The sequence below is a fragment of the Mustelus asterias genome, chromosome 1, assembly GCF_964213995.1.
Source record: "Mustelus asterias chromosome 1, sMusAst1.hap1.1, whole genome shotgun sequence".
In the NCBI taxonomy this organism is placed as follows: Eukaryota; Metazoa; Chordata; class Chondrichthyes; order Carcharhiniformes; family Triakidae; genus Mustelus; species Mustelus asterias.
The window spans coordinates 105,217,383-105,242,620 of NC_135801.1; the positions used below are offsets into that span (position 1 = coordinate 105,217,383).

A 25,238-nucleotide genomic window follows, 5' to 3' on the forward strand; every position below is an offset into this window, starting at 1 on the left:
TGAGCTTGACGTCCGTGGTAGGGAAGTTGTTGGAGAGGATTCTTAGAGACAGGATGTATGTGCATTTAGAACGAAACAATCTCATTAGTGACAGACAGCATGGTTTTGTAAGAGGGAGGTCGTGCCTTACAAATTTGGTGGAGTTTTTTGAGGAAGTGACAAAAACGGTTGATGAAGGAAGGGCCGTGGATGTTGTCTATATGGATTTCAGTAAGGCATTTGACAAAGTCCCACATGGCAGGTTGGTTAAGAAGGTTAAGGCTCATGGGATACAAGGAGAAGTGGCTAGATGGGTGGAGAACTGGCTTGGCCATAGGAGACAGAGGATAGTGGTCGAAGGGTCTTTTTCCGGCTGTTGGTCTGTGACCAGTGGTGTTCCGCAGGGCTCTGTACTGGGACCTCTGCTATTTGTGATATATATAAATGATTTGGAAGAAGGTGTAACTGGTGTAATCAGCAAGTTTGCGGATGACACGAAGATGGCTGGAATTGCGGATAGCGAAGAGCATTGTCGGGCAATACAGCAGGATATAGATAGGCTGGAAAATTGGGCGGAGAGGTGGCAGATGGAGTTTAATCTGGATAAATGCGAAGTGATGCATTTTGGAAGAAATAATGTAGGGAGGAGTTATACAATAAATGGCAGAGTCATCAGGAGTATTGAAACACAGAGGGACCTAGGTGTGCAAGTCCACAAATCCTTGAAGGTGGCAACACAGGTGGAGAAGGTGGTGAAGAAGGCATATGGTATGCTTGCCTTTATAGGACGGGGTATAGAGTATAAAAGCTGGAGTCTGATGATGCAGCTGTATAGAACGCTGGTTAGGCCACATTTGGAGTACTGCGTCCAGTTCTGGTCGCCGCACTACCAGAAGGACGTGGAGGCATTGGAGAGAGTGCAGAGAAGGTTTACCAGGATGTTGCCTGGTATGGAGGGTCTTAGCTATGAGGAGAGATTGGGTAGACTGGGGTTGTTCTCCTTGGAAAGACGGAGAATGAGGGGAGATCTAATAGAGGTGTACAAGATTATGAAGGGTATAGATAGGGTGAACAGTGGGAAGCTTTTGCCCAGGTCGGAGGTAACGATCACGAGGGGTCACGGGCTCAAGCTGAGAGGGGCGAAGTATAACTCAGATATCAGAGGGACGTTTTTTTACACAGAGGGTGGTGGGGGCCTGGAATGCGCTGCCAAGTAGGGTGGTGGAGGCAGGCACGCTGACATCGTTTAAGACTTACCTGGATAGTCACATGAGCAGCCTGGGAATGGAGGGATACAAACGATTGGTCTAGTTGGACCAAGGAGCGGCAAAGGCTTGGAGGGCCGAAGGGCCTGTTTCCTGTGCTGTACTGTTCTTTGTTCTTTTTTATAGAAGGAAATTGAAAAAGTTGTAGTTTTATAACTGTGAATTTATTTACCTTCCTGTTAAATTGAATGTTTTGCATTACTTTCAGTTAATAATAGAAGTTTATTTGAATTTGAATTGTTCCTAATAGTTTCTTGCAGACATGGAGAACAATATGCTATTTAGGGATGATATTGAATGCCAAAGACTCATTATGGAAGCAATGAAATATCACCTGCTACCAGAGCGACGAAATATGCTGCAGAGTCCTCGGACTAAACCTAGGAAATCTACCGTCGGTGTGCTGTTCGCAGTTGGAGGAATGGATGCAACAAAAGGTACTGAGAATTGAATAATTTTGTACTCATGTTGAATATTTTTTTGGCACTAACCTCTCCTGCTCAATATTGCTGGCTGATGTGTGTGTTTTTAACAGATTTTATGATACAGAGAAAGCAGTTTACTGTGATGAGTTCATACTTTGTTATAGATATTCCAGCTGTGTTAAAGACATCTCTTGCTTGTAAACCAAATTAGGTTTTTTACAGGCTGTTTCTTGAGAATGCCAATTCTCCCAAGTAGAGCAGCTGCCATACAGTTGCATCTAATCCTGTATAGTTAAGAAGATACCTTTATTTATACAGTCCTGCATTTGGGTAGTATTTGTTTGCAAGGCAATTGAACTCGTTGATTGGTTAAAGCGATGCGAAGTGTTTTGATCCCAGCTGATGTTAATACTGGACAAGTCAGAGTGAATTCTGACCTGAAAGATCATAGCTTTTTTTTTGAGAAACTATGGAGATAAGTTACTGAACAAGAAGTCAGCTGATGTACTTTTAATACAAAGAATAAAATATTTATCAAACAAAAAAATGAACTATATTACACTTGTCAAAAAAATGATTTCAGATATTCACTATTCATTTGCCGCAACTATACCTTTCCCGATACATACAAATTTGGAAAGATAAAACAATTTAGCATATTTATTTTATAATCTAATATTCGGGGTAAGTATGCAGTACGTTACCAACTGGCAAACTATGGGCAGACACACCGCACTCCAAAGTACATGACAGATGCAACCTAAAGTGAAGCCTAGCTGCCAGAGGCATTTTTAAAAATCTTTCTGGTGCGGTACTTCCTATGCAAATCGAAGAACTGTGGGGGGTCATCCAACCAACTGTAGGGGAAGAGGAAAAAGATGTACAATGTCTTTATAGTCCTCAGTGCACTATACAAAGGCAGAACAAACCCAACAATTCTGTCCAATCCTAACCTCTTCATGAAATCACAGAAGTGCTGCAGTATTTATGACACCATATGCTATCTCCCTTTGTCTCTAAAATTTACAATACCAAAGCATTAAAACCATAACTGTTACTTTGGTGAGGGCCAAATCTACTCAATCAAAATATCGGAATGGTGGGAATCATCCATGAAGATATGAAACAGAAGTGGTATCAATTAGCTTTATCAAAAGCCAATATTATGGTAAATACCTGAGGCAGTATTGAGGGTTTTATTGTACAGCTGAAAGTGCTAAATTTGACCTGGAATTGCTGCATTCTGCCACTGGATGCCAGAAGTGGGGTAACTGATCTATTCCTTGATGCTAATGCTCCTTCCTTTGATAAGCACAACATTCATTAAAGTAAGAAATAGAAATGGTATTTAGCAACAAAGCATGCATACCACTTTATCAACCTGGAACAAGGCACATGTCCTAATAGGGGAAAAGGTTCACAAGTTGCTGATCGATGTAACATATTGGAACTAACAAACGAGCCGCTGAACGCAGCCAACGTATTGCTCTGTCAAATGCTGTTTATGTCCAGTCACTAGAAAGCAATAATTATCAAAGTAAAATAATACTGAAATAAAATAGCCAAATTATTAAAATACGAATTGGGGATGTTATGCTGAAACTGTACAGCATTCTGATCAAATAGTACCTTGTCCACTTCTGACTGTGCGAACTTAAATGTCTCTTCTATGCTTTAACAATGTGCAGAAAAGAGCCATATGGCTGATCATTAATGTCAAAGAATTGAGTTCTATGGAGGGGCTGGCAAAACTTCATCTTATCAATTTTGAAGAGGCAAACAATGAAGCCTCGCAAAGAGGACCCAATGGATACACACTGGCCTTAATGTGAAACTTCAGCAGTGTCACGTGCATCATGGTCAGCCTTTCGGAAGCAGAGGTCACACAATGTCCCCAAGCATAGAAAAGGTACATCTAGAACACCAATTGAAATTAAACCACGAGAGTGGGACAAAGGAAACAAGCCCAAGCTGGCAGAAAGCAAATTAGTTATTGTAACAATTTTTTTCACACAAACAATAATCCTGTTGATCGGACGCAAGGACTGGGAGTTATCAGAGCCATTCGACCAAACATCACTTTTATCCTTTACATTGCATACGAACTTGGGGCAGAAATTTTTTAATGGAGTTTTTAGCTTCGAAGAGTCACAGCTACAAGTGTGTTATTTAGTTTTAATTAAAAAACTCAATATATAGTAAGCCACTAAAATGCAGCTTTTTAAGACTCTTAGCTTTTGCTCAAAAGAACTTTCTGGGGAGGCCTAATTATGCTTTTTCACGAATCATTGCGAATTGTGAATGCATTATCTGGTTAATTTTGGGCAGTGCTGTAGCTATTTGCAGATTTGTCAGGATTTGGAAATAAAGTGGGAAGCAGGATGTTGTGATTATTCTTCAATTTTGCACCCATAACTGTAGAAGGCTCCAAGGAAATGTAACAAGTCACCATGAAAATTTCAAAGCTTTATTGCTTTGATGCTTTCTTGAATCATGTGCCTGGACATCTGTAGAAAATATACACCATTCATATCTTCATTGCTCACAAACCTGTTCTTGAACTTATAGATTCAACACTGCTGCAAGTTGGAACTTTGTGTACTGTAATAAAGTGATCACAGTTATAATTGTATACCTGCAGCTTAAATCACCACAAACGTATGTAGCATTGCACATTTTGCCTAGTTCTTTATTTTCATGTGTCATGCATTCTTTAAGATCCAATGTAGGCCCTTTATCATCCTCACCTACATGTCCCTTGGTATCGTCGCATGCCAACAAGGGATCGGCTTCCATTTGTTTAATGAGGATATTCATCTTGACTTGTCCACCATTTCTCTCAATTTCACAACTGCCTTGATGCTGCCACCCTGCTCTGTCTAATGCACAAGGGCTGATTTTAACCTGGAGCTGCTCTGATGGAGTCTTTTATATGAGACATTAAACTGGCATTGAAGAAGAGCAAGGAAGTTCACCTGGTGGCCTAGCCAGTACCACTAAAATGGGCAGTAATTTTTGTCCCAAAAAGGTCTGGCATAATCATACCTGCAATGCTATGTACAATTCTGGCTGCTGTATTCCAATAAGGATATTAGGCATTGGAGGTATTACAGGAAAATGATAGTTTGCAAGATATGAATTGAGGTCAAAGAGGTGGGGTTATTTACTTTAGAGAAGAGAAGACTCAAGAAAGATATCATCCCAGTATTCAAGATTCCTAACAAAATAAGTAAGTGTATCACTCGTAATCTAGTTCCCATTGACTCAAACTATGGAACCAAGGGAAAATGGCTCAAGCTTGGAAGAGGCAATTTACATAGACTGTTTAGATTCAACTACTTTAAACCAAATGGTGAATACACAGGATGGATTACTCAAAGAGGCATTGGAGGCAGACACTGTGGCAAAACTTAAAAGAGAATTGGATAGATAATTGAGGATGAAGTGGAACATGCATGAGTAATATTTTTGATTTCTGTGGACATCATAGCTTTAAATTAAAATACCAGTTTTCACAATTGTGGAACTTTCTTTAAACCCAAAAGCGGCAGTTTTCAATAATTCTATGCATTAATTTTGATTCTGATTGTTGTACAGGTGCCACAAGCATTGAAAAATATGACCTACGTTCTAATACATGGACTCATGTAGCAAATATGAATGGGAGGCGGCTACAGTTCGGTGTGGCAGTGCTGGATGACAAACTTTATGTTGTGGGTGGTAGAGATGGACTGAAGACCTTAAATACAGTAGAATGCTACAATCCAAAAAGTAAAACCTGGAGTGTAATGCCTCCTATGTCTACACATAGACATGGCCTAGGTAAGTGGCACCAGTCATTGAACATGCAAAAGCTTTCAAAAGCAATTAGAGGCAATAACTTAACATTTTAGACTGTCATTCCTACTCAGTTATCTGCCATGGGCAACAATCTTCTTTTAGCTAGGGAGAGAGAAAGTCAAGTGAGAACAAATTCTGACGTAAACCACATTTCAAATCGGCTGAGCAGAATATTATTAATGTGGCAACTATGATTGGTTTGTCTTATGATTCAACTAAACAAAAATGCAGAGGCAAACATACACAAATTGGAAGAGAAAATTGTTTACTGTAAGTGAAAGTGTCAAACTCCTTTGTGTCAGCACTAGAGTTTAGATGTAACAATATTTTACATTCAATTGTTGCTAATTTCTGTAATATAAGTCGTTCCTGACCATAATGTGCAAACAACAGTTTAGTATTAAAACAGTCACAATTACTCTTGTTGAGTTATTGTTAATTTTACATTTAGTTTTTATCACGGCCTCTCTCAACTACTTGAACTTGCAGTGACAAAAATGCACATCTTGCTACTTCTGAGACCTGTCCAGCTTGCAGTCAAGCCAATTATAAAAGCAGATGTATTCTGAATGTTGATAACATAAAAAATGAACAAAAATAATGATTACGTAGCTCATAACTTTTATTTAGTTCTTAATTTAAAATGTTCTTAATTAAAGTTCTTAATTAAATAACCCTGTGTGAGATGTCCTTCTATAACGGACACGCTGAGACGAAACCATCTGCGGAATTCATGCCTCTATTGTTTATGGACTTACCAAAACTAAAAATCCCTGGATTCCCAGACCTGCTGTTTCCAAACTCAAAACATAACAATAAGAGCTGCAGAGAAATCAGTTCATCATAAGTGGATGTGAATAGCCACCATCCATTCCCCATTGCACAGCAATTGCTTCCATCTTCAAATCATTTATGTGGGACATGGGACTATTGACCTGATTGAAACTGACTCCAGAGAACAAATCCTTCACTCTAGGAAGAAACAAGCCAGTCTACACAGAGGACTGTTGGTCTCTCTCCTTTTCCACTTATTTTTATGAGTTCAAACCCTTTCTGCTGTTTTTGAGAGTGATGGAGGTCCAGGGTTGATGGTGGGAGGGGGTTGGTAGAGGTGGTGGAGAAGGAAAATATGGGGGGGGAAGAGGAGACCTTAGTGAAGGATGGGGCCTGCAATGGGCCCATTGGATCCATAAAGGAGACACTCCCAGCTCGGACTCCCAGCAGCCCACTGCATGAAACCGGACATGCCCCCAGTCTCCTGTCGCCACAGGTAAAAGTGAATTAGATACATAAGGGCATCATAAGAACATAAGAAATAGGAGCAGGAGTAGGCCATCTAGCCCCTCGAGCCTGCCCCGCCATTCAATAAGATCATGGCTGATCTGAAGTGGATCAGTTCCACTTACCCGCTTGATCCCTATAACCCCTAATTCCCTTACCGATCAGGAATCCATCTATCTGTGATTTAAACATATTCAACAAGGTAGCCTCCACCACTTCAGTGGGCAGAGAATTCCAGAGATTCACCATCCTCTGAGAGAAGAAGTTCCTCCTCAACTCTGTCCTAAACTGACCCCCCTTTAATTTGAGGCTGTGCCCTCTAGTTCTAGCTTCCTTTCTAAGTGGAAAGAATCTCTCCATCTCTACCCTATCCAGCCCCTTCATTATCTTATAGGTCTCTATAAGATCCCCCCTCAGCCTTCTAAATTCCAACGAATACAAACCCAATCTGCTCAGTCTCTCCTCATAATCAACACCCCTCATCTCTGGTATCAACCTGGTGAACCTTCTCTGCACTCCCTCCAAGGCCAATATATCCTTCCGCAAATAAGGGGACCAATACTGCACACAGTATTCCAGCTGTGGCCTCACCAATAGCCTGTACAGATGCAGCAAGACATCTCTGCTTTTATATTCTATCCCCCTTGCGATATAGGCCAACATCCCATTTGCCTTCTTGATCACCTATTGCACCTGCAGACTGGGTTTTTGCGTCTCATGCACAAGGACCCCAGGTCCCTCTGCACAGCAGCATGTTGTAATTTCTTTCCATTTAGATAATACTCCAATTTGCTATTATTTCTTCCAAAGTGAATAACCTCGCATTTGTTAACGTTATACTCCATCTGCCAGATCCTCGCCCACTCACTCAGCCTGTCCAAATCTCTCTCCAGACCTTCTACGCCCTCCACATGATTCACTTTTCCACTTATCTTTGTGTCGTCTGCAAACTCAGTCCCCTCCTCCAGATCGTCTATATAAATGGTAAATAGTTGAGGCCCCAGTACCGATCCCTGCGGCACGCCACTAGTTACCATCTGCCAACCAGAAAAGCACCCATTTATTCCGACTCTCATCAATTGGCCCACAAGCTGTTGTGCCTCCTGACACCTCCTCTGTCACTTATAAAATTGTGGTGGGGACGTTTACAGCTTCTCCCTGCCAGACCCCAACTTATTAACCTATTCTCATTGAGAATAGGAGTAAGGGAATCTCCTTGGGCACAGAATCTCTTGAATTGATAGACTTGGTTTTATTTTGCAAGGTGCCATTACTGCATTAATTGTCAAACTTGTATAGCTTTCAATCTACAGTCTGTTGAAAATGTTCTGCTCGTTTATAGGTGTGGAGGTTCTGGAGGGTCCTATGTATGCTGTAGGTGGACATGATGGTTGGAGCTATCTAAATACAGTTGAACGATGGGACCCCCAAGCTCGACAGTGGAACTTTGTTGCCAGCATGTCAGTGCCACGAAGTACAGTTGGTGTAGCAGTACTTAATGGAAAGTAAGAAGAAATTGTTGATGTAATTTATTCTTCATTATTGTGTATGTGTAGGGGATTTCAAAAATCTCACTAAAACTAATCCCTTTGTGAGCATTAGTCATTTGTAGAGTTTTGTAAGTGACGGATCCACGATCTGCTGTGTTAAAGTGGTGTGCTCATTATTACTCTTATTCTATTATCCACTCAGATCGATGATTGAATATTGAAATTCCCCAACCAAAGCTAAGATAGTATGATTTATTCATTGCATTTACTTTCATGGTTTACTACCCCTGCAGACACCAGGACATGGCCAAGCTCTTCCGTCCTCATTCGCGGCTGGGATTTTCCGTTGCCGCTGAAAGGGAATGGTGTTTTGGCTGGAATGCCAAATTTTCCGTTTCTCACTTGCAACAGGCCCCACCACAAGACCGGAGAATCCCTCCCCATATCACCGAACATCACACCAATTAATATAAAAACTATTCGAACACCTACTCTGAGACAGCAGGGCAGAGCTTTGCTTTCAACAGTATGAATATTTGCATCATCCTTGATACATGCTGTTGCAGATCACTGCTCCCATCACTTAGATGCATACGGTTTATCTCCAGCTAGCATCGAAAAATCAGCCTGTCTTGAGATTCCAATTTATGTTTCCACATTGGATTTTCTAACTCTTTAGTTCTTGGTAGCAGCTAGAACCATAGAAACCCTACAGCGCAGAAAGAGGCCATTTGGCCCATCGAGTCTGCACTGACCACAATCCCACCCAGGCCCTACCCCAATATCCCTACATATTTTACCCGCTAATCCCTCTAATCTACGCATCTCAGGACACTAAGGGGCAATTTTAGCATGGCCAATCAACCTAACCCACGCATCTTTGGACTTTGGGAGGAAACCGGAGCACCCGGAGGAAACCCACGCAGACACGATGAGAATGTGCAAACTCCACACAGACAGTGACCCAAGCTGGGAATCGAACCCAGGTCCCTGGAGCTGTGAAGCAGCAGTTCTAACCATTGTGCTACCGTGCCGCTACTTACTGCCTGTAAAAGAGCTGTTGGAGATCAAAACTTTCAGATTAATTTTTGAGTCTTTAAAGAGGCTGCAACATTATTTATCTTAATTTGATTTAATGACTGAATACCTTTTAATTTTGATCCGCAGTCCTTTAAGATCTTTTTGCTCAATATATCCTGCAGGATCTTTTTTTCCTTCCTCCCTGCGTCTGTCAAGTTAAGCAAGAGGCATGTGATAATGATGTGTGGAATTTCCCCCAAAGAAAACTAAGTGCCATAATGGCGAGAAAACCGGAGTGATCCGTGCCGGTCTGTCAGGCATGTTCCGGCCCACAATCACCCCCACTCTCAGTCACATTTTGGGAGAGTGGTGAATTGCATGCCGGTACTGGCGGAGGGTGGGAGGGTGCCTAAAGACACCGGTGAGGCCGGCTGCAGAACGCTCAGGTGCCGTTTTGCAAGAGTGCCCCAATATCACAGTGCACTGGGAGACACCCTTCTGCCATGGACATCTGGACTCACTTCGCTCTTCAGCGACACATTCCCGCACCTCCTCTCCAACACAGGTCACCAGATTCAGAGCCCTCCAGATGGGTCCCTTGCCTGACCCCCAACATGCCCCCCATCATGACCCCCAACATGCCTCCCATTATGCCCCTTTTCATGCTCCACCTCTGCACAAACTCCCTGAATAGTCCCCCCAACATAGCCCTCCCTGCATAGCTCCCCTGACATAGCCTCCTCATCATATCCCCCACTCGGGCACACTGTCATATTCCCCTCTTGGGCTCTGCCCCGACCCCCTGTCATAGGCCCCATTCTCTTGGCACTGCCCATGGCACACTGGCAGTGCTTAACTGGCACTGCCAGGGTGTCTGGGCGCTGCCAGGGTGTCTGGTGGGCACTACCAGTATGCCAGATAGGCAATGCCCGACGGCCATCCTCCGATGTGGCCATCGTGCCCGGTCTCCGCTAGTGGAGACCAGTAGTTATTCTTGCCATTCTCATGCCGCGCCCGAAGGTCGCAAGAATCCAGTGTCGAATGGGCTATGCATATTTAAATGCTACTTTAGCGTGATCTGGTTTGCGCCATTAGAAAGTGACCAGGCTGGTTGCAAACTGTTTGGTGCCAGGCAAGGAACTGATTTTTATGCCTGCACACTATTTTCTGGAATAGACACGATCTGCGCCAGGCACAGCAAGGTTGGAAAATCTCCCCTGATATTTCTGTCACATATTCTACATTACAACAGTGGCTGCACTAATTAAGTGCTTCATTGGCTGTAAAGTACTTTGTTTTGTAAGTGCTAAAGCAGATCTTTATTTTTTCCTATTCTGAGCTCACAGCATCCAACAACGCCAGCTGAACATAGTACTGTCCTGTCGACTGGCCTCATATGGCCAATTACTTCTAACCTGGTTCACTAAATTGACCCAAAACAATGCAGATGAAACTTTAGAAATTTATGACATTTCAATATGATTATATAATGTTTTCAGAATTTTAAATTACCTAAACCAACTAAGTGCGTTGTTGCGATGTTGAATTAGCATGCATGTGTGTTACGTTTTATTACAGCATTAAATGTATTAACAAAGCTCTTGAGTTCATGATTGGATTATTGGCTATGGTACAAACAATAGAATACAAAGAATAGCATTCCAAAATCGCACTTTATGAACTTTCAATCCACAAAAATCATCCATGACGGAATTTTCCTGAATATCGGCAAAGGCTGATAACGGATGAGAAAAGCGTAATTGAACCATAGGCATCAACTCCTTTCTCCTCCATATTGTCCCAGTCTTCGTAAAATTTTTGAGAAGGTTCCACAATGTCATGGCTCAGTCAGAGCTCTCCCTGCCAGCAACTCAATTTTTTGAAGATTGTGATGCCATTTTTAAAGGCCACCCTGGTGCACTGAAGTTAAACAATAACCCACTTCCCCCACTCCCAGCCCTGCCCCCAGCACACTGTCCAGGGAGTGCCTAGGCATGACCCTCTCCCCCTGAGCAATGCACTTACTTGAGCTCCCATGAGAGGTCTGCTCACCGGGTGCACACCTTGGGAGATCAGTCATGATTCATGCCAGTCTGTCTTCATGCCAACGTGAATGGACTTTCTTATGGGGCGATAATTCAGCCATAGAGGCCTGATATTGGAAATGATGTTCCCGATACTGAGTGTCGAAAATCCCATCACGTCGGGGGAGAGGGTGGAGGGATGGTTGGTGCAAACAATCATGTTACACTTTTATGTCGGCATGAAACATGTTTTGGGCCTCTTGCGAGATTTTCCGCTCCCATCACCAAACCAGCCCAAAAAACATGGAAGCAGAAAATCCTGGCCCGGTTTTCCAGCATGTGCTCCTGACAGGTGAGGTTCCATGCTCACAGGGTGATTTTGTAAAGTTAATTGATAACCATTAAGCTAAAGCAAATGCTGGGTTGCATTTCTGGGAATGTTACACTTGATTTTAATTTTTTTTAAGACTGTATGCTGTTGGAGGTCGAGATGGAAGTTCTTGCCTTAAGTCTGTAGAATGCTTTGATCCCCACACCAACAAATGGACTGCTTGTGCACTGATGTCTAAAAGACGGGGAGGAGTGGGAGTTGCCACCTGGAATGGTTTCTTGTATGCCATTGGAGGGCATGATGCACCAGCATCTAACCTCACTTCAAGGCTCTCTGACTGTGTCGAGAGGTAAATGAATTATTTCTCAATGACTGCCTACAATAAATGTTTGTTATGATCACATGTTAAGCACTATATACAGAAAGACTAAACCTTTGTAGTTTTCAATAATCTTACATTTAAAAAATTCTGGCAGGCAGTTAACAGCTACATGGCTAACACTGTGGTCTCCAGTAAGACACCATGGTTCAAAATTCAACTTTGACTAGACGTCACACTTTTGCTTTTCCTAGAGTCAGGGTTGGATTGGATTGTAGAGGAAGGGAAACCTGCTTTAGAGATGAATGTGCTTTAAAATTTTTAAATTGATGATGAACTAGCATGGGCTACCCCCCCCCCCCCCCCCCCCCCCCACCAGCAGCCAGCACCCACGGACAAAAGCAAGCACAATGTAACTGGATCTGGAGAATAAATTTGCCATTAGCAAGAGATATGTGAAAATAAGATTTGGATAAAATAATTTAAATAAAATATTAACAATTTGGTAAAAATTGCCAAAATGTGGAAATGATTATTGATTTAAAATGCAGAATTTTGCAAAATAAAGCACCGTGCAGTGGCAAAATTAAAATTGAATGGAAATTGGAAAATCTCTAGTGACAGAGAAAGATGCAAACTCTGGAATTAATTCTACAAATTTGAATTGTCCTACTATATACATTTACGTTTCGCACACTGAATCAAGTTGGCTATTACCATGGATTAAATGCAGTGCAGAATTTTCCCATGATGATAATGTTGAGTTTATTTCAATCTCAATAGGGCATTTTATTGTGTCGTAATTTTTTTTTATTTCTAAACTGTGCCTTTTGAAAGTAGGCACACTGGAAACCATCTATGTTTATGCATATTTAGATAATGAGTCGGCACAACCAAATTTGATTTTTTAATGAATTCCATTTTATTATTCCTGGATCTACACTACTCCCAGGAAGTGTAACTAATTTGATCCAAATCCATGGTAGGTGGTATCAATGCTGTTTCTTGGCTAACTACCAAGATTCCTTCCCTTGAAATTTATGTCCATCGCATTGATCTTTATATTTAATGTGGGTATATAGCTCCTTTCCTCATATTAAATCTATTAAAAGGAATACACTTGTGAAAAGCTTCGAGTTTAACTAAGAACAAGTAGCTGAGTGCAATTGAAGAGATAAAATTGAGATTTATTTGCAACCTCCTATACATAAGACCTAGCTGTCTATAAACATGAATAATTGGCAGATTAAAACTTACATACTCATGGCTGAAGGCTTGACTATTTGTCATAACTATTATTTCAGTGTTATTACTACATTGTAAAACTTAAAAGCAAAAAGATTTTCAGTGGACATGAGCATTAAATTTTTTAAAAATCTAAATTATTACATTCATGTTTTTGGGAGGAAAGTGAGGCTTTTTAAGTTGTCATTTAAAATCATGTCTCAGAGAAAGCATCCATGCTTTAATTATTTATTTGTTTCGAAAGTGCTGTCACACACTGATTCCTTTATTCAGCATTGTATTATGATGAAGATATTAATAGAAATGAATTTACATATATGTAGGGAGTTAACAGCAGGTGGATAACAGCAATCTATAACACTGGAGATGGTTCTGCAGAGATTGCACAATTCAAGCCTGAATGCATGTTTCATTATGGAATAGCTGTTGATAATTACTTTTCTTAAAGAAGCAATTTCTCAGATATAAACCTAAAATTGTGTAGATTTTACTCCTGGTACACTATCTTGCTTTAAAGGAATAAGGATTAGAGAATCGGGTAAAAAGGTTAGCAGACCTTTTTTGCAGCATTTCAATTTTTCCAACCATTAAAATGAATGACTGGAAAATCAAGGAGTGCCACGAACTGGATGTGCTGACCTCTAATCTTTTTTGTCAGAACAAGATTTTGTGCTCCTAACGGTCCTGCAAAATTAACCTTATAGCCTCAAAGCCAAATTAATGCTACAAACTTCTGACTTTTTTATACTTATATACAGTACTAGATGAAAGTTTCAGGCCAATCTCCAATTTAATATAACTCTAATGGGAAAATAATGATCCAGTCTAGAAGTATCATAGTAAGGGCCTAGGAGTCAGAAAGTCCCATGTGTTCTGTCAGGTAAGTCAGTTGACTACATTTATAACTTGGATATATACTTAGAAAGGAAACATTTGTACGATATGGGGTAAGGCAGGAAAGTGGGACTAATTGGATAGGTTTTTCACAGAGATAAAGGCACAATGGGACGAATGACCTGCTGTGGTGTAAGATTTAATCATTTTATAATAAATTGAATCTGAGGGCGGCACGGTGGCACAGTGGTTAGCACTGCTGCTTCACAGCTCCAGGGTCCCGGGTTCGATTCCCGGCTCGGGTCACTGTCTGTGTGGAGTTTGCACATTCTCCTCGTGTCTGCGTGGGTTTCCTCCGGGTGCTCCGGTTTCCTCCCACAGTCCAAAGATGTGCGGGTTAGGTTGATTGGCCAGGTTAAAAATTGCCCCTTAGAATACTAAAATGCGTAGGTTAGAGGGATTAGTGGGTAAATATGTGGGGGTAGGGCTGGGTGGGATTGTGGTCGGTGCAGACTCGATGGGCCGAATGGCCTCCTTCTGCACTGTAGGGTTTCTATGATTTCTTACAGTTGGTAAGAGAACACGCTGTACTCATTACAGAAGTTGGGCATTCCATACTGAGGAAATGAAGAACTGACTTTCCTCTTCACTCCTCTCCACAGTCCAAAACCAATTATTGAAGGAGTTTAGGTTTTGGTGGAAGTTCTTACTTGAAAGGTCAATTACAACCATTGCTTTCCAGTTTTGCAAAAATGGTGCAATAGGACAAATTCAATTGTCATTAGTATCTCAATCTCATTATTTAGTAACAACTAAAGACTCTGATATGTTAGTCGATTTTCACCTGATGGTAGGAAAATGCTTTTCCTGTATCTTGCAGAAAGTCCTCACTCACATCTACGAATGTTGAATTATCAGTGATGACAAAAATAAACTCAATGATCTAATGGAGAAAAACGCCATTTTCTCAAAAGTACTTTTAAAACACCGTCAATGGCACACATCTTTTCCAAGCTCCCAAGTTTAGATAACAATTGGAAAGTTTGTGTTTCTGTAGTAATTTTTCTAATTAGGTAAATTCCAAAGCAATTCAGTTTGTTTTCTTAAACCAGTGTAACCCTGTCACTGGAGGGCTGAGTTTAACATTGGGGTGCAGGGCAGGTGGGGCATGGACCAAAGGAGAGAGTGAATCATTTTAACTCTACAGATCCCATTTCTGTGGCCTGACCAGAGAATTAACTTTATATGTCGTAGTTAATAATTGTGGATTTCATGTTGTATATGTGAACTTATTATTGTGCCTGAAGCATGGTTCAGAAAGTGTTAAATATTTGGATCTGATCAGAAAAATATGGCTATGCTTGCTTGCAGGTATGATCCTAAAACTGATACTTGGACATCAGTAGCACCAATGAGTATCAGCAAAGATGCAGTTGGCGTCTGCTTACTTGGTGATAGGCTGTATGCAGTTGGAGGATATGATGGACAGTCGTATCTAAACGCTGTGGATGCCTATGATCCACAAACCAATGAGTGGATGCAGGTAAGTGTAGAAATTTATGTAGAAATTTATACATTTTTATTCCTTTAAACATTTTGTTCTGCGCACTACATAATTCTAACCTTCTGTTCATAAAAGATTTAGAACCCTTAAAATGTCTTATTGTTTGTTCTTGCATTTAGTAAGCCCAAATGTTCTTTTTTATATTGTAGACAAATATGAATTCAACCTGTTGGAGAAAAAATTCCAACTCCTCCACTTAGCATTAAAAAGTGTCTTCAAGAACTTCTCTCAATGTAATATCAACCCAGCTCAGAAATCTGAAGCTTGGGTTACCTACCCGGTTCTCGGCTAAGGGATATCTCATAGCGCTGGAGAGGAATTTGGGAAGGGAGGGGGTAATCTAGTTGTCATAGTCCATGCTGGAACAAACAACATAGGTAGAAACAAGGTGGAGGTGCTGCTGAAAGAGCGTCAAGAGTTTGGCTGTAAATCAAATAAGTAGGATCTCGAGGGTAATAATCTCTAAATTATTACCTGCGGCATATGTGCAAATTGCCATAGGAGCAGGAAAATTAACACATGGCTAAAGGGTTGATATGGGAAACAAGTTATTTTTCATTGGGCACTGGTACCAGTTCTGAGACATGAGGGAGCTGAATCAATGGAATGGACTCCACTGAACATGTATATCAATGTGATGCATATATTTGCATATATCTAGCTGGGCAATATAGTCTGGGCAAACCATTTGCAGTAATAGTGTGGAAGGCAAGTTTATGGAATGTATACAAGATAGTTAACAGCCCTTTGAAATGGTCCAGCAATTGTGAGAAACTACCTAGGGAACAGGCTATTTTGGATCAAGTGTTGGCCCCAGTGGCTTTATATTTGAGTTCATTTCCTTCTGGTAACCAGATCACATGAGCATTCATTTTGGGGAATTAGGCAAATTAGCAGGGCAAATATGTGGAGTTACGGGGATAGGACCTGGGTAAGATGCTTTATCAGAGTCGGTGCAGACTCGATGGGCCAAATGGCCGCCTTCTGCACTGTAGGGATTCTATGATTTTATTTCTCTGAACTGAGGTGTTTATCAGGAATGACATTTTTGCATTCCTTTCCAGCATTCTCTTTTTTATTTTGAGTTGAAAGGTACATTTTAAAACAAAATTGACTTGCAAAACTCAACATTCATGAAAATGTGCAGAATAAAGTCCCCATGATTATGTATCACCCTTATTACATGGGCCTCTAATTCCTTGATTATACTCTGTCCCAAAGTATGATTAGAGGGCTCAGAACCAGCTCCAACAATGTTTTCTACCCCTGTCAGTTTCTTAGTTCCACCAAACTGAGTCCTTGATTTACTGAGCTAAGAACCTATCAATCTAGCTTTGTTTTTTCCCATTTTCCCTCACTAGTCACTAATAGGGCATACCCTATTATCTTTGTTAATCTCACTGTTCCTTCCTGACCCACTCTGCATATTTTTACCTACAATACTGCTCTGGTCCAGAGCCTCGAAAGTTTTCTTGCTTTTGAATTTTCCCTTTCCTGGAGCTTTCTACCATCCCCTCCCCACTTTATTAGTTTAAAATCCTCCCTACTATCCAGATTATTCGATTCAACTGGCCCCAGCCCAGTTTAGGTGGAGCCTGCCCCAGTCGAACAGCTCCTTCCTGTATCCCACATCACTTTCAACCAAACTTTGTAATCTGTTTATCCCTATGTCAGTTGGCGGGCGGGTTAGTTAAGAATCCGAAAATGATTAATTTTGAAGTAATTTAGAGCTTAACTCCTCAAACTATCTCAGCAGAATAGTTCTAGCTATGTCATCAGTTTCCCCATGGACTACAACTGGATCCTCCCTCTCCCATTCATATTCTATCTTCGGCCTTAGGGAGATGACATTAACCCTGGCACCAGATAGGCAGCACAACCTTTAGAACTCCTGATCGCAGTAGCTGAATAAAGTATGTATCCCCTATCACTGCCATATTCCTTTTCACTTCTGCCACTTGAGTGGCTTTCCAAAAGGACAGGATGGATACTGCATCTTTATGTCCTTTGAATGTGTAAAGATGTGGCAAGATTCTAGATCAAAATTAGCTTGTTTCAGCCTCCTGTAGCCAGGTACTTGCCTTCTGATGAAATTGCCATGGAGAGGATGTACCCAAGTGTCGATCTCCAGTGGTCAGGTGCCCATGCACCCTACAGAACTTGCTATCATCCACTAAATAAGCCATACCTGAAATAAAAACAGAAAATGCTGAAAAAACTCAGCAGGTCTGGCAGCATCTCTGGAGTGGGGAACAGAGTTTATGTTTTAAGTCCAATATTAACTTTATTTCTCTCTCCACAGATGCTGCCAAACCTGCTGAGTTTTTCCAGCATTTTCTTTTTTTTTCCAGATTTCCATTGTCCGCAGTATTTTGCTTTTATTAAAGTGCATTATACCTGTTAGTCGACGTCAAGGGTTGAGACTCCTTCATCACTATATTCTTGATCCCCATAACATCCTGACTTGCAGTCTTATCCTCCTGTCCCTGACCATTAAGCAACTCTAAAGTTCAACTTAATCTGAGGGGTGTGACAGCCTCCTGGAACGAAGTGCCCAAATAACTGTCCCTCTCCCTGGTGCCCTGTATTGTCTGAAGCTCGAACTCCAACTCAGAAATTCTGAACAGGAATTCCTCAAGCTGCAGGTTTGGTTATCTAGGGTTGCCATGCTCTCCATAAACCTCCACACTCTGCTGTTACGACAACACCACTTGCCATGCCATGTTTACTGGAGATTGAAAAAGAAGAAGAACAAGCAACATCTCTGTATCCCACTTGCACCAAATTCTGACTTTAATCCTCTGGTAACAAAGCGCTCTTTTGCTGCCACGCCATGCTCCTTAATATCATTATGTTCCCCTTTTCTGATCAATCTTCAGGCCATGCTGGGTTGTTCTTTTTTCCCAGCAAATATTTTTTGTTTCTAAGTCTTCAAAGTTTAAATATCATTTGTCCTTTTCTTTGTCTGTCTGTTGCCTCCATTTTGAGGACTCATGGAGTGTTTCTCCTATATTACAGTTCTGTTTTGTTGTGATGGCACTTTGATTGCACAAATTATTCAAAGCAAAATATTTTCCACTTCCTTGTCTTCATATTTAAATTGTGCAAAAATAAGGCTGTTGTAAAGAATTAGTAAAATGAAATTAATTGAAGATGTTTGACAGTGAGTGAGGATTAAATATTTATTGTGCCTCCAATTCTATTTTCAGGAAGTTAAATATGCTTCTGTTTTTTTTACAGGTTGCACCACTGTGCCTTGGAAGAGCTGGAGCATGTGTGGTCACTGTTAAACTTTGATTTTTTTAAATATAAATTTTGTACTATGACCATTCCATACGTTCGTTGAGAAATAAACTTGCAATATCCCCTCATCTTTATTGGAAAATGAAAGAAAACTAAAAGATTTATCAAATGTTAACTCGCTCAAAATTTATTGGGGCCCTAAACATCTGTTTTATTAGACAATTCTGTTGAGCCTTAGAGTAGAAAATCCCAGGTTGTAATTGGCACGCACAATTTGAAACACCAAGGGCTGGATTTTACCAGCCAGCTGCGGACAAGAAAACAGTCGGGTGGACATGTAAATTAGGGTTCTATCCACATTGTACCCACTGCCTGCCTGCCCACCCGTATCCCATCATGATTTGACAGGCAGTGGGAAGGTGTCAGGTGGGCTGCCCACCCATGATCCAACTGAGACCCAACTAATGCCCAATGAAGGGCCTCATCCTGCAGCCATTCCAATTTAACTAGTGGCAGAATTCCAATTTAACTGGTGGCAGAAAAAGGTATAGTCTGGCAGGTTTAATCCCGCAGGCTGCTAGTCAGTGAATGGGTGGGAGGCAGTGGGGTTGGTGGTACCTCCTTCTCAAACCCTCTGTGGCAATCGGAAGCCCTCCACAGTTTTACCTCCTTTCCTCTGTCCTGTCTGACATGACCCTCGCCGAGGCCTGCCAACCCAGCCCCAGCAAGATCCTAGACTTGCTTGGGTTTGGGGGAATCCATGGTTCCACTTCTACCCAAGGTTCCTGCAGTATCAGCAATAGTCACCAATGCTTGTGTGGTAAGGGCTACTGGCCTCCAATTGGCTGACACTCTATGAGGCAAGATTTCCTCCTGGAGATGGGCAGAATTCCCACCTCATTCTAATTAAAGTGCCATCACCTGAAAACTTAAAATCGGGTGAGGCAGTCAAATGGAGGCAGGCTTCCACTGGAAATTTACATTTGGGTGCGGTGAACCCTCCCTCAGCCTATAATTCAGCCTCCAAAACTGAGGTTCAAAGATGTCTACGCATTGACAGTTCTTCTATTGCCTTCCTAAAGTAGAATCAAAACATTGTGGAATCAAACTTTATTTTGAAATACCTGCCATCTCTATTTTAGAGTTGTGATCTGATTTCTATATGTTGAAGGTTCACTGCTCAAAATTCTTAAGGAGAAATCAATTTGTGCAGATTAACCAGGGATCCGGAAGGACTGCTGTAATTTTTGCGATAATGTTTTAGCTTTTAACTTATGTGATTTTAGTCTACTTCCCCAACCTCATTCCCTGCCCCTTGATATTGATTCTATGTCTACTTGTAGATTCTGTTCTCTGATCAGTTTTCAATAACAGTACGCCATACAAGTTCTGGAATCTTCATAATTTTTAAAAATAATGTAGGTTTCATTTCCATTCATCTGAACAGGCCATGTTATGTAACCAGGGCTGAAAATAGTACATGTATAAGCCTAATAATATGGACTAAGTGCACATTATAGGAATAATTTTCCACTTTTGCATTTCCCGTGGAGAGCAACACAAATTAAGAGTTTAGATTTGAATAGTAGATGCAAAATGTTGCAGCTATTGTGCAGCCAGTTTCCTATCCATCCATTCATATTACTAGACTAAAGATGCGGCAGGCTGTATGAGCTATCCTAATGTGCAACATTGGGTGTCCGGAGCACAAAAGTGGAAAATTACCCCTTGTATGTTGTGTCTAGTTGTACCGTTGTCTTAATGGAAGCTAGATGTTGTTATTTCCTTTGCCGTGTTCTAAGCATATTTTCTCTTTGCTTTTAATCCAAACTGCCTTCATTAAAAATAAAATAAATGCAGGTACATTTTTAATATGCAGGAGAGCTTAATATATAGAAAACACTGTAAATGTTTTTTGTTTGTTTGTACAACCTATTAATGCGTAGTTTTTGCTATTAATATGTAGCTTGTAACATTCCAAGTTTTCTGCTCTTTCATGCTCCAAGATGTCTTCAGTTTGCACATTTTACGTTCTAAGGCAAGCTCTTAACTGACCAAATACAGATTGCACTCTTAGCAATGTGATTGTTTTAACTCCGGAAGATCGCTGAAGAACTCCATGTTATAAAAACCATGAGGTGTAATTCATGCCTTAATCTAAATCTCAGCTTTCCTTTGTCTTTATTGTTTAGTTTTGGTTTTTGTTCATATTATAAAAGAGCCTGTTTGCTATCATATATTATCAAGTTTTATTAGCAAAGGCTTGTGGACCAGCAAGCTCATTCCTATCAAAGGTTCATTAATTTTATATATCATTTTGAGTAGTTGACGATTCTTCAATAGTTTGATTTCAATATTGCTTTCTTTAAAATCTAACTGAAATGGGTGAAATAGCAAACAAATTAAACACATTCCAGATTTCCTCAATTCTATGATTCCTCCTAATTCGTGGACTTTAATAACTCCCAACAGGTACGAGCTAAAAACAATGTGCCACTTTCTCTGCCATAATGGCTTGACTGCCAATTATTTTACTTGCACACAGATATGGCCTTGTTTGATTTTGTGTTGTTTGATCATATTATATTTTAAGCTGTCTTATTGTGAATATTCACTTTGGTAGTGCTGCCTAGTTTAAGGAAGTCTGTACAGACTACTTCTTGTGCCTTGATCAGAACTGATCACTTTGGTTCATACTAACTTTCTTTAAACTGTACGTCATTGAGTTACCTGCTATACATGGCACTTATAATTGTGTTCTCCATTAGTTATAATTAATTAAATATTGATAATATTGATTTAACTGTTAAAGAATTATATACTGATGTATGTAATTTTTGGTGAATAGTGCAGTGATTTAAGTACTCTCCACTTGCATTCATGATGAGGGTTAATTCTTCTCATTCATAAATTTACAGTAATTGGTTCACTGCTTGTTCTTAATTTCAGTGTGGATCCCCAGTTAACTCATAGGATCATTACTTGAACAATCAATTCAAGATTAACCTGAAAATTGAGAACTATTCTGCCATCTTCAAAAAAAACCTAGCTTCTTTGAGTTCTGCACAAATTACTATTTTCTCTTTAGATCCTTTTGCTCCCTAAACAATACAGATATCCTGAGTGACAAAGAAACATCATTTAGTCATTGGTAATAGTTTCTGTTTGAAATTCTGCACTTTCTAATAGTCATAGGCCCCAATTGCATTTATCTGCTGATAATCCTGAAATCAAGTTTCTGATGTTTTCTTCCAACTAATTTCTACTCAGCTGATTTATTTTATATTTGAACTATGCTTCAGTAAGGAAGTGTCTGTCTTGTTCTAAGAATGGACCGGACAGTTAGGAAGAATATTTTGGAATCTAGAGAATTAACAATGTTAACACAACAGATCTGTATAGGGAAGTGATGGATTATAGAAAATAAAGGTTGGCCACCAATCACTAGGAGTTTTAGGGTGGTTATTGCTGTCATCTGTCAGAGATCAGCTGTGTTTTAGAACTTAATTTATATTTATGGGCTCATGTGTTCACATTGGTGACTTCCTAAAATGACACCTAAATAATGATTAAGGGAAGCAGTGCCTCAAAATGATCGTAGAAAATTAGAATAACTAGAATAAGAAAGATAACTTCTTCTAAGGGAGGAGCTCATTTGAGGAGTTAAAAGGGCATGGAGTAGACATATGTTAGGGATTATCAACTTGTTTTTTGTACCTAAGGTCAGAAGATAGTGGGATGAAATCCCCTCTTGAACACCGAATCTAGGCTGATACTTCATTACACGACTGAGGGTAACCAATATTACCAACAGCAGATTAATTGATAATTCATCTCATGTTGTGTATGAGACCATGCTGTGTGCAAAATGTTTAGCCATGTATCAACAGTGACTACACTTCAAAGTCATTTGCTATCTTTGACAGTGACATTCAGAATTGTAAACCACAACACCCTTGCTGTAAAAGGTAATGTTTTTATCTCCTTTAATTTTTTATCCTTCATCTTTAATTCTTATACAATTCCTTCCACTTCTTGACTAAGAATTGTGAGCAAGTTTTTGATTCCATATGGTCAATCAATCTGTTTCAAGTATAGAAAAAAACACACTGCAGTTTGATATTCTACTGCTTACAGCATCTGTCACACCAATATATGGTGCGATTATAGTATCAGTTGATGCCTGGGTACCATTTTGTAATCTCAGATCAGAAACAGTTTTGATAAAAAGTATATAATGTATAAAATGATTGTACAATGTGTATCGTAGCATGTATTGCTGGACAGTAATATTTGTGTTTAAAGTGTATTAAATATAACAAACTTTTAAGTATATTAATGTCTAATCTATTGTTAGGCTGATACTTGTTGCCGAGTATTATGATTTATGAACAATTCCAAGAAACTCTTTTGTATACGTACAGTTATTTATCTTACCTCTTTAATTGACCACATCACGGCAATTATACATTTATGTAGCATTTCACAGCCACAGCAAGATAATTAAAGATAATTGTCACCTGAAAGTATGTTGTATTGCACTATTTTAAAACCTGTTTCACCTTGAAGGATTTCTATTTAACTGAATGTAGCCTGTAGAACTGTTTGCAATCTCAGTATGCTATTCGACCCTGAGCTGAGCTTCTGACCCCATCTCCTCTCCGTTACCAAGACTGCCTACATCTACCTCACCCATCTCATCCTGGGTTGAGTTCCTCTGCTGTTTAGATCCTCATTTGTTTCCTCCAGACCTAACTACTCTCAATATCTAATAATATAAAAGCAAAATGCTGGAAATCTGAAATAGAAACGGAAAGTGCTGGAAATTCACCACATGTCCGGCAGCAAATGTGGAGAGAAAAACAGGACGGAATTTCCGCTCCCGTTAAGTGGCGTGTTTGGTGATGGGAGTGGAAAATATCACGAGACGGCCAAAGTCACATTTTATCTTAGTGTAAAGCTTGCCACGATCATCCCCTCCCCCGTCAGTTGCGGGCCTCATTTCCTACCGTTCAATGTCAGGAACCTATTTTGAATACATGTGCATCTCATTATTGGGCTCATATATTGGAATCATAATCCATGCCGCGCCTCCGTCAAAAAATCCACCCATGGCAACGTGATGTCAGCCGGTGTGAATCACAACTGGTTTCAAAAGGCATGCACCTGACGAGCACCCCTCCAAGGAGAGCTTAGAGGTGAGTGCAGTGCTTGCAGAGTGGCTCTGTATTCAGAGGGAGAGGGAGTACCAGCATTTGACTCTGGTATCACCAGGCTTGACTTGGGGTACCAGGGTTTGAATGAGGGTGAGCAGCTATTGACTCAGGGCAACATGGTTTGACCCGAGCGAGACTGGGCGGCATAGTGGCACAGTGGTTAGCACTGCTGCCTCACAACATCAGGGACCTCGGTTCAATTCCTGGCTTGGGTCACTGTCTTTGCGGAGTCTGCATGTTCTCCCCGTGTCTGTGCGGATTTCCTCCAGATGCTCCGGGTTTCTCCCCACAGTCTGAAAGACGTGCTGGTTAGGTGCATTGGCCATGTTAAATTCTCCCTCAGTGTACCTGAACAGGTGCCGGAGTGTGGCGACTTGGGGATTTTCACAGTAACTTTACTGCAGTGTTAATGTAAGCCTACTTGCGACACTAATTAATAAACTTTAAACTTTGGGGTAACACTGGAAGGATATTGGGGGTTGACTGCAGGGTATTGCTGTAGGGAAGGAGTGGGGGAAGACTTGGAGGAGACTGAGGTGAAAGACTGTCATGTGTGAAAAGTGCTGTTCTTGAGGCTGTCTTCTTCTGCTGAGCCTCACAAAGGGAAGGGATGTCTGGGACAGTGCGGTGGGCGGGTGGCAACCATCACGGACTGACGGTTCTACTCAAATCTGCAGGGGTGGTTTCTGGAGACGGAATATCGACAAGGTCAAGGCTAATGGAAAGACACTACAGTAATCACTTCATTGCAGCTGAGTGCATTCCACTGTAACTCATTGACATACCTGGAGTCTTAATCATTCACAAAATTATGTCCACTCAAGCACCACTTGTTTGTGAGTGCCACTAACCGCTGGTCACCATTTAACCCCTGGTGCTCTGACCTCCAAAATTACTGACTGCCATGGTTTTCCAGCGCTGTTGGCCGACTGCATTTCCTTAGACAGTTGGCAATGGTACACTGTCCTAGGAAAGCGCTCCTAACCCTTGGCTGTGTGCCGAGGTGTGCTTTGACAAATGCCCCCCGATAGACGAAAGATAAAAGCAAAATACTGCAGATGCTGGAATCTGAAACAAAACAGAAAATGCTGGAAAATCTCAGCAGGTCTGACAGCATCTGTGAAGAGAGAATAGAGCCAATGTTTCGAGTCTGATAGACCTT

At 40.8% G+C, this 25,238-nt stretch overlaps 1 protein-coding gene across 3 annotated transcripts in view; it reads left to right on the forward strand.

Moving 5' to 3' along the window:
- The window catches only part of LOC144495708 (kelch-like protein 5), a 122,116-nt gene extending 98,733 nt beyond the window's left edge, over positions 1-23,383 (forward strand). For all 3 annotated transcript variants that reach the window (XM_078216066.1, XM_078216074.1, XM_078216057.1), the window contains 6 exons: positions 1,495-1,681; positions 5,267-5,491; positions 8,133-8,295; positions 11,792-12,004; positions 15,425-15,596; positions 18,858-23,383. In XM_078216066.1, coding sequence (XP_078072192.1) covers positions 1,495-1,681; positions 5,267-5,491; positions 8,133-8,295; positions 11,792-12,004; positions 15,425-15,596; positions 18,858-18,914 — 1,017 coding nt within the window. In that variant the 3' untranslated portion in view covers positions 18,915-23,383. The remainder of the gene's footprint in view (positions 1-1,494; positions 1,682-5,266; positions 5,492-8,132; positions 8,296-11,791; positions 12,005-15,424; positions 15,597-18,857) is intronic.
- The last annotated feature ends 1,855 nt before the right edge of the window (positions 23,384-25,238 follow it).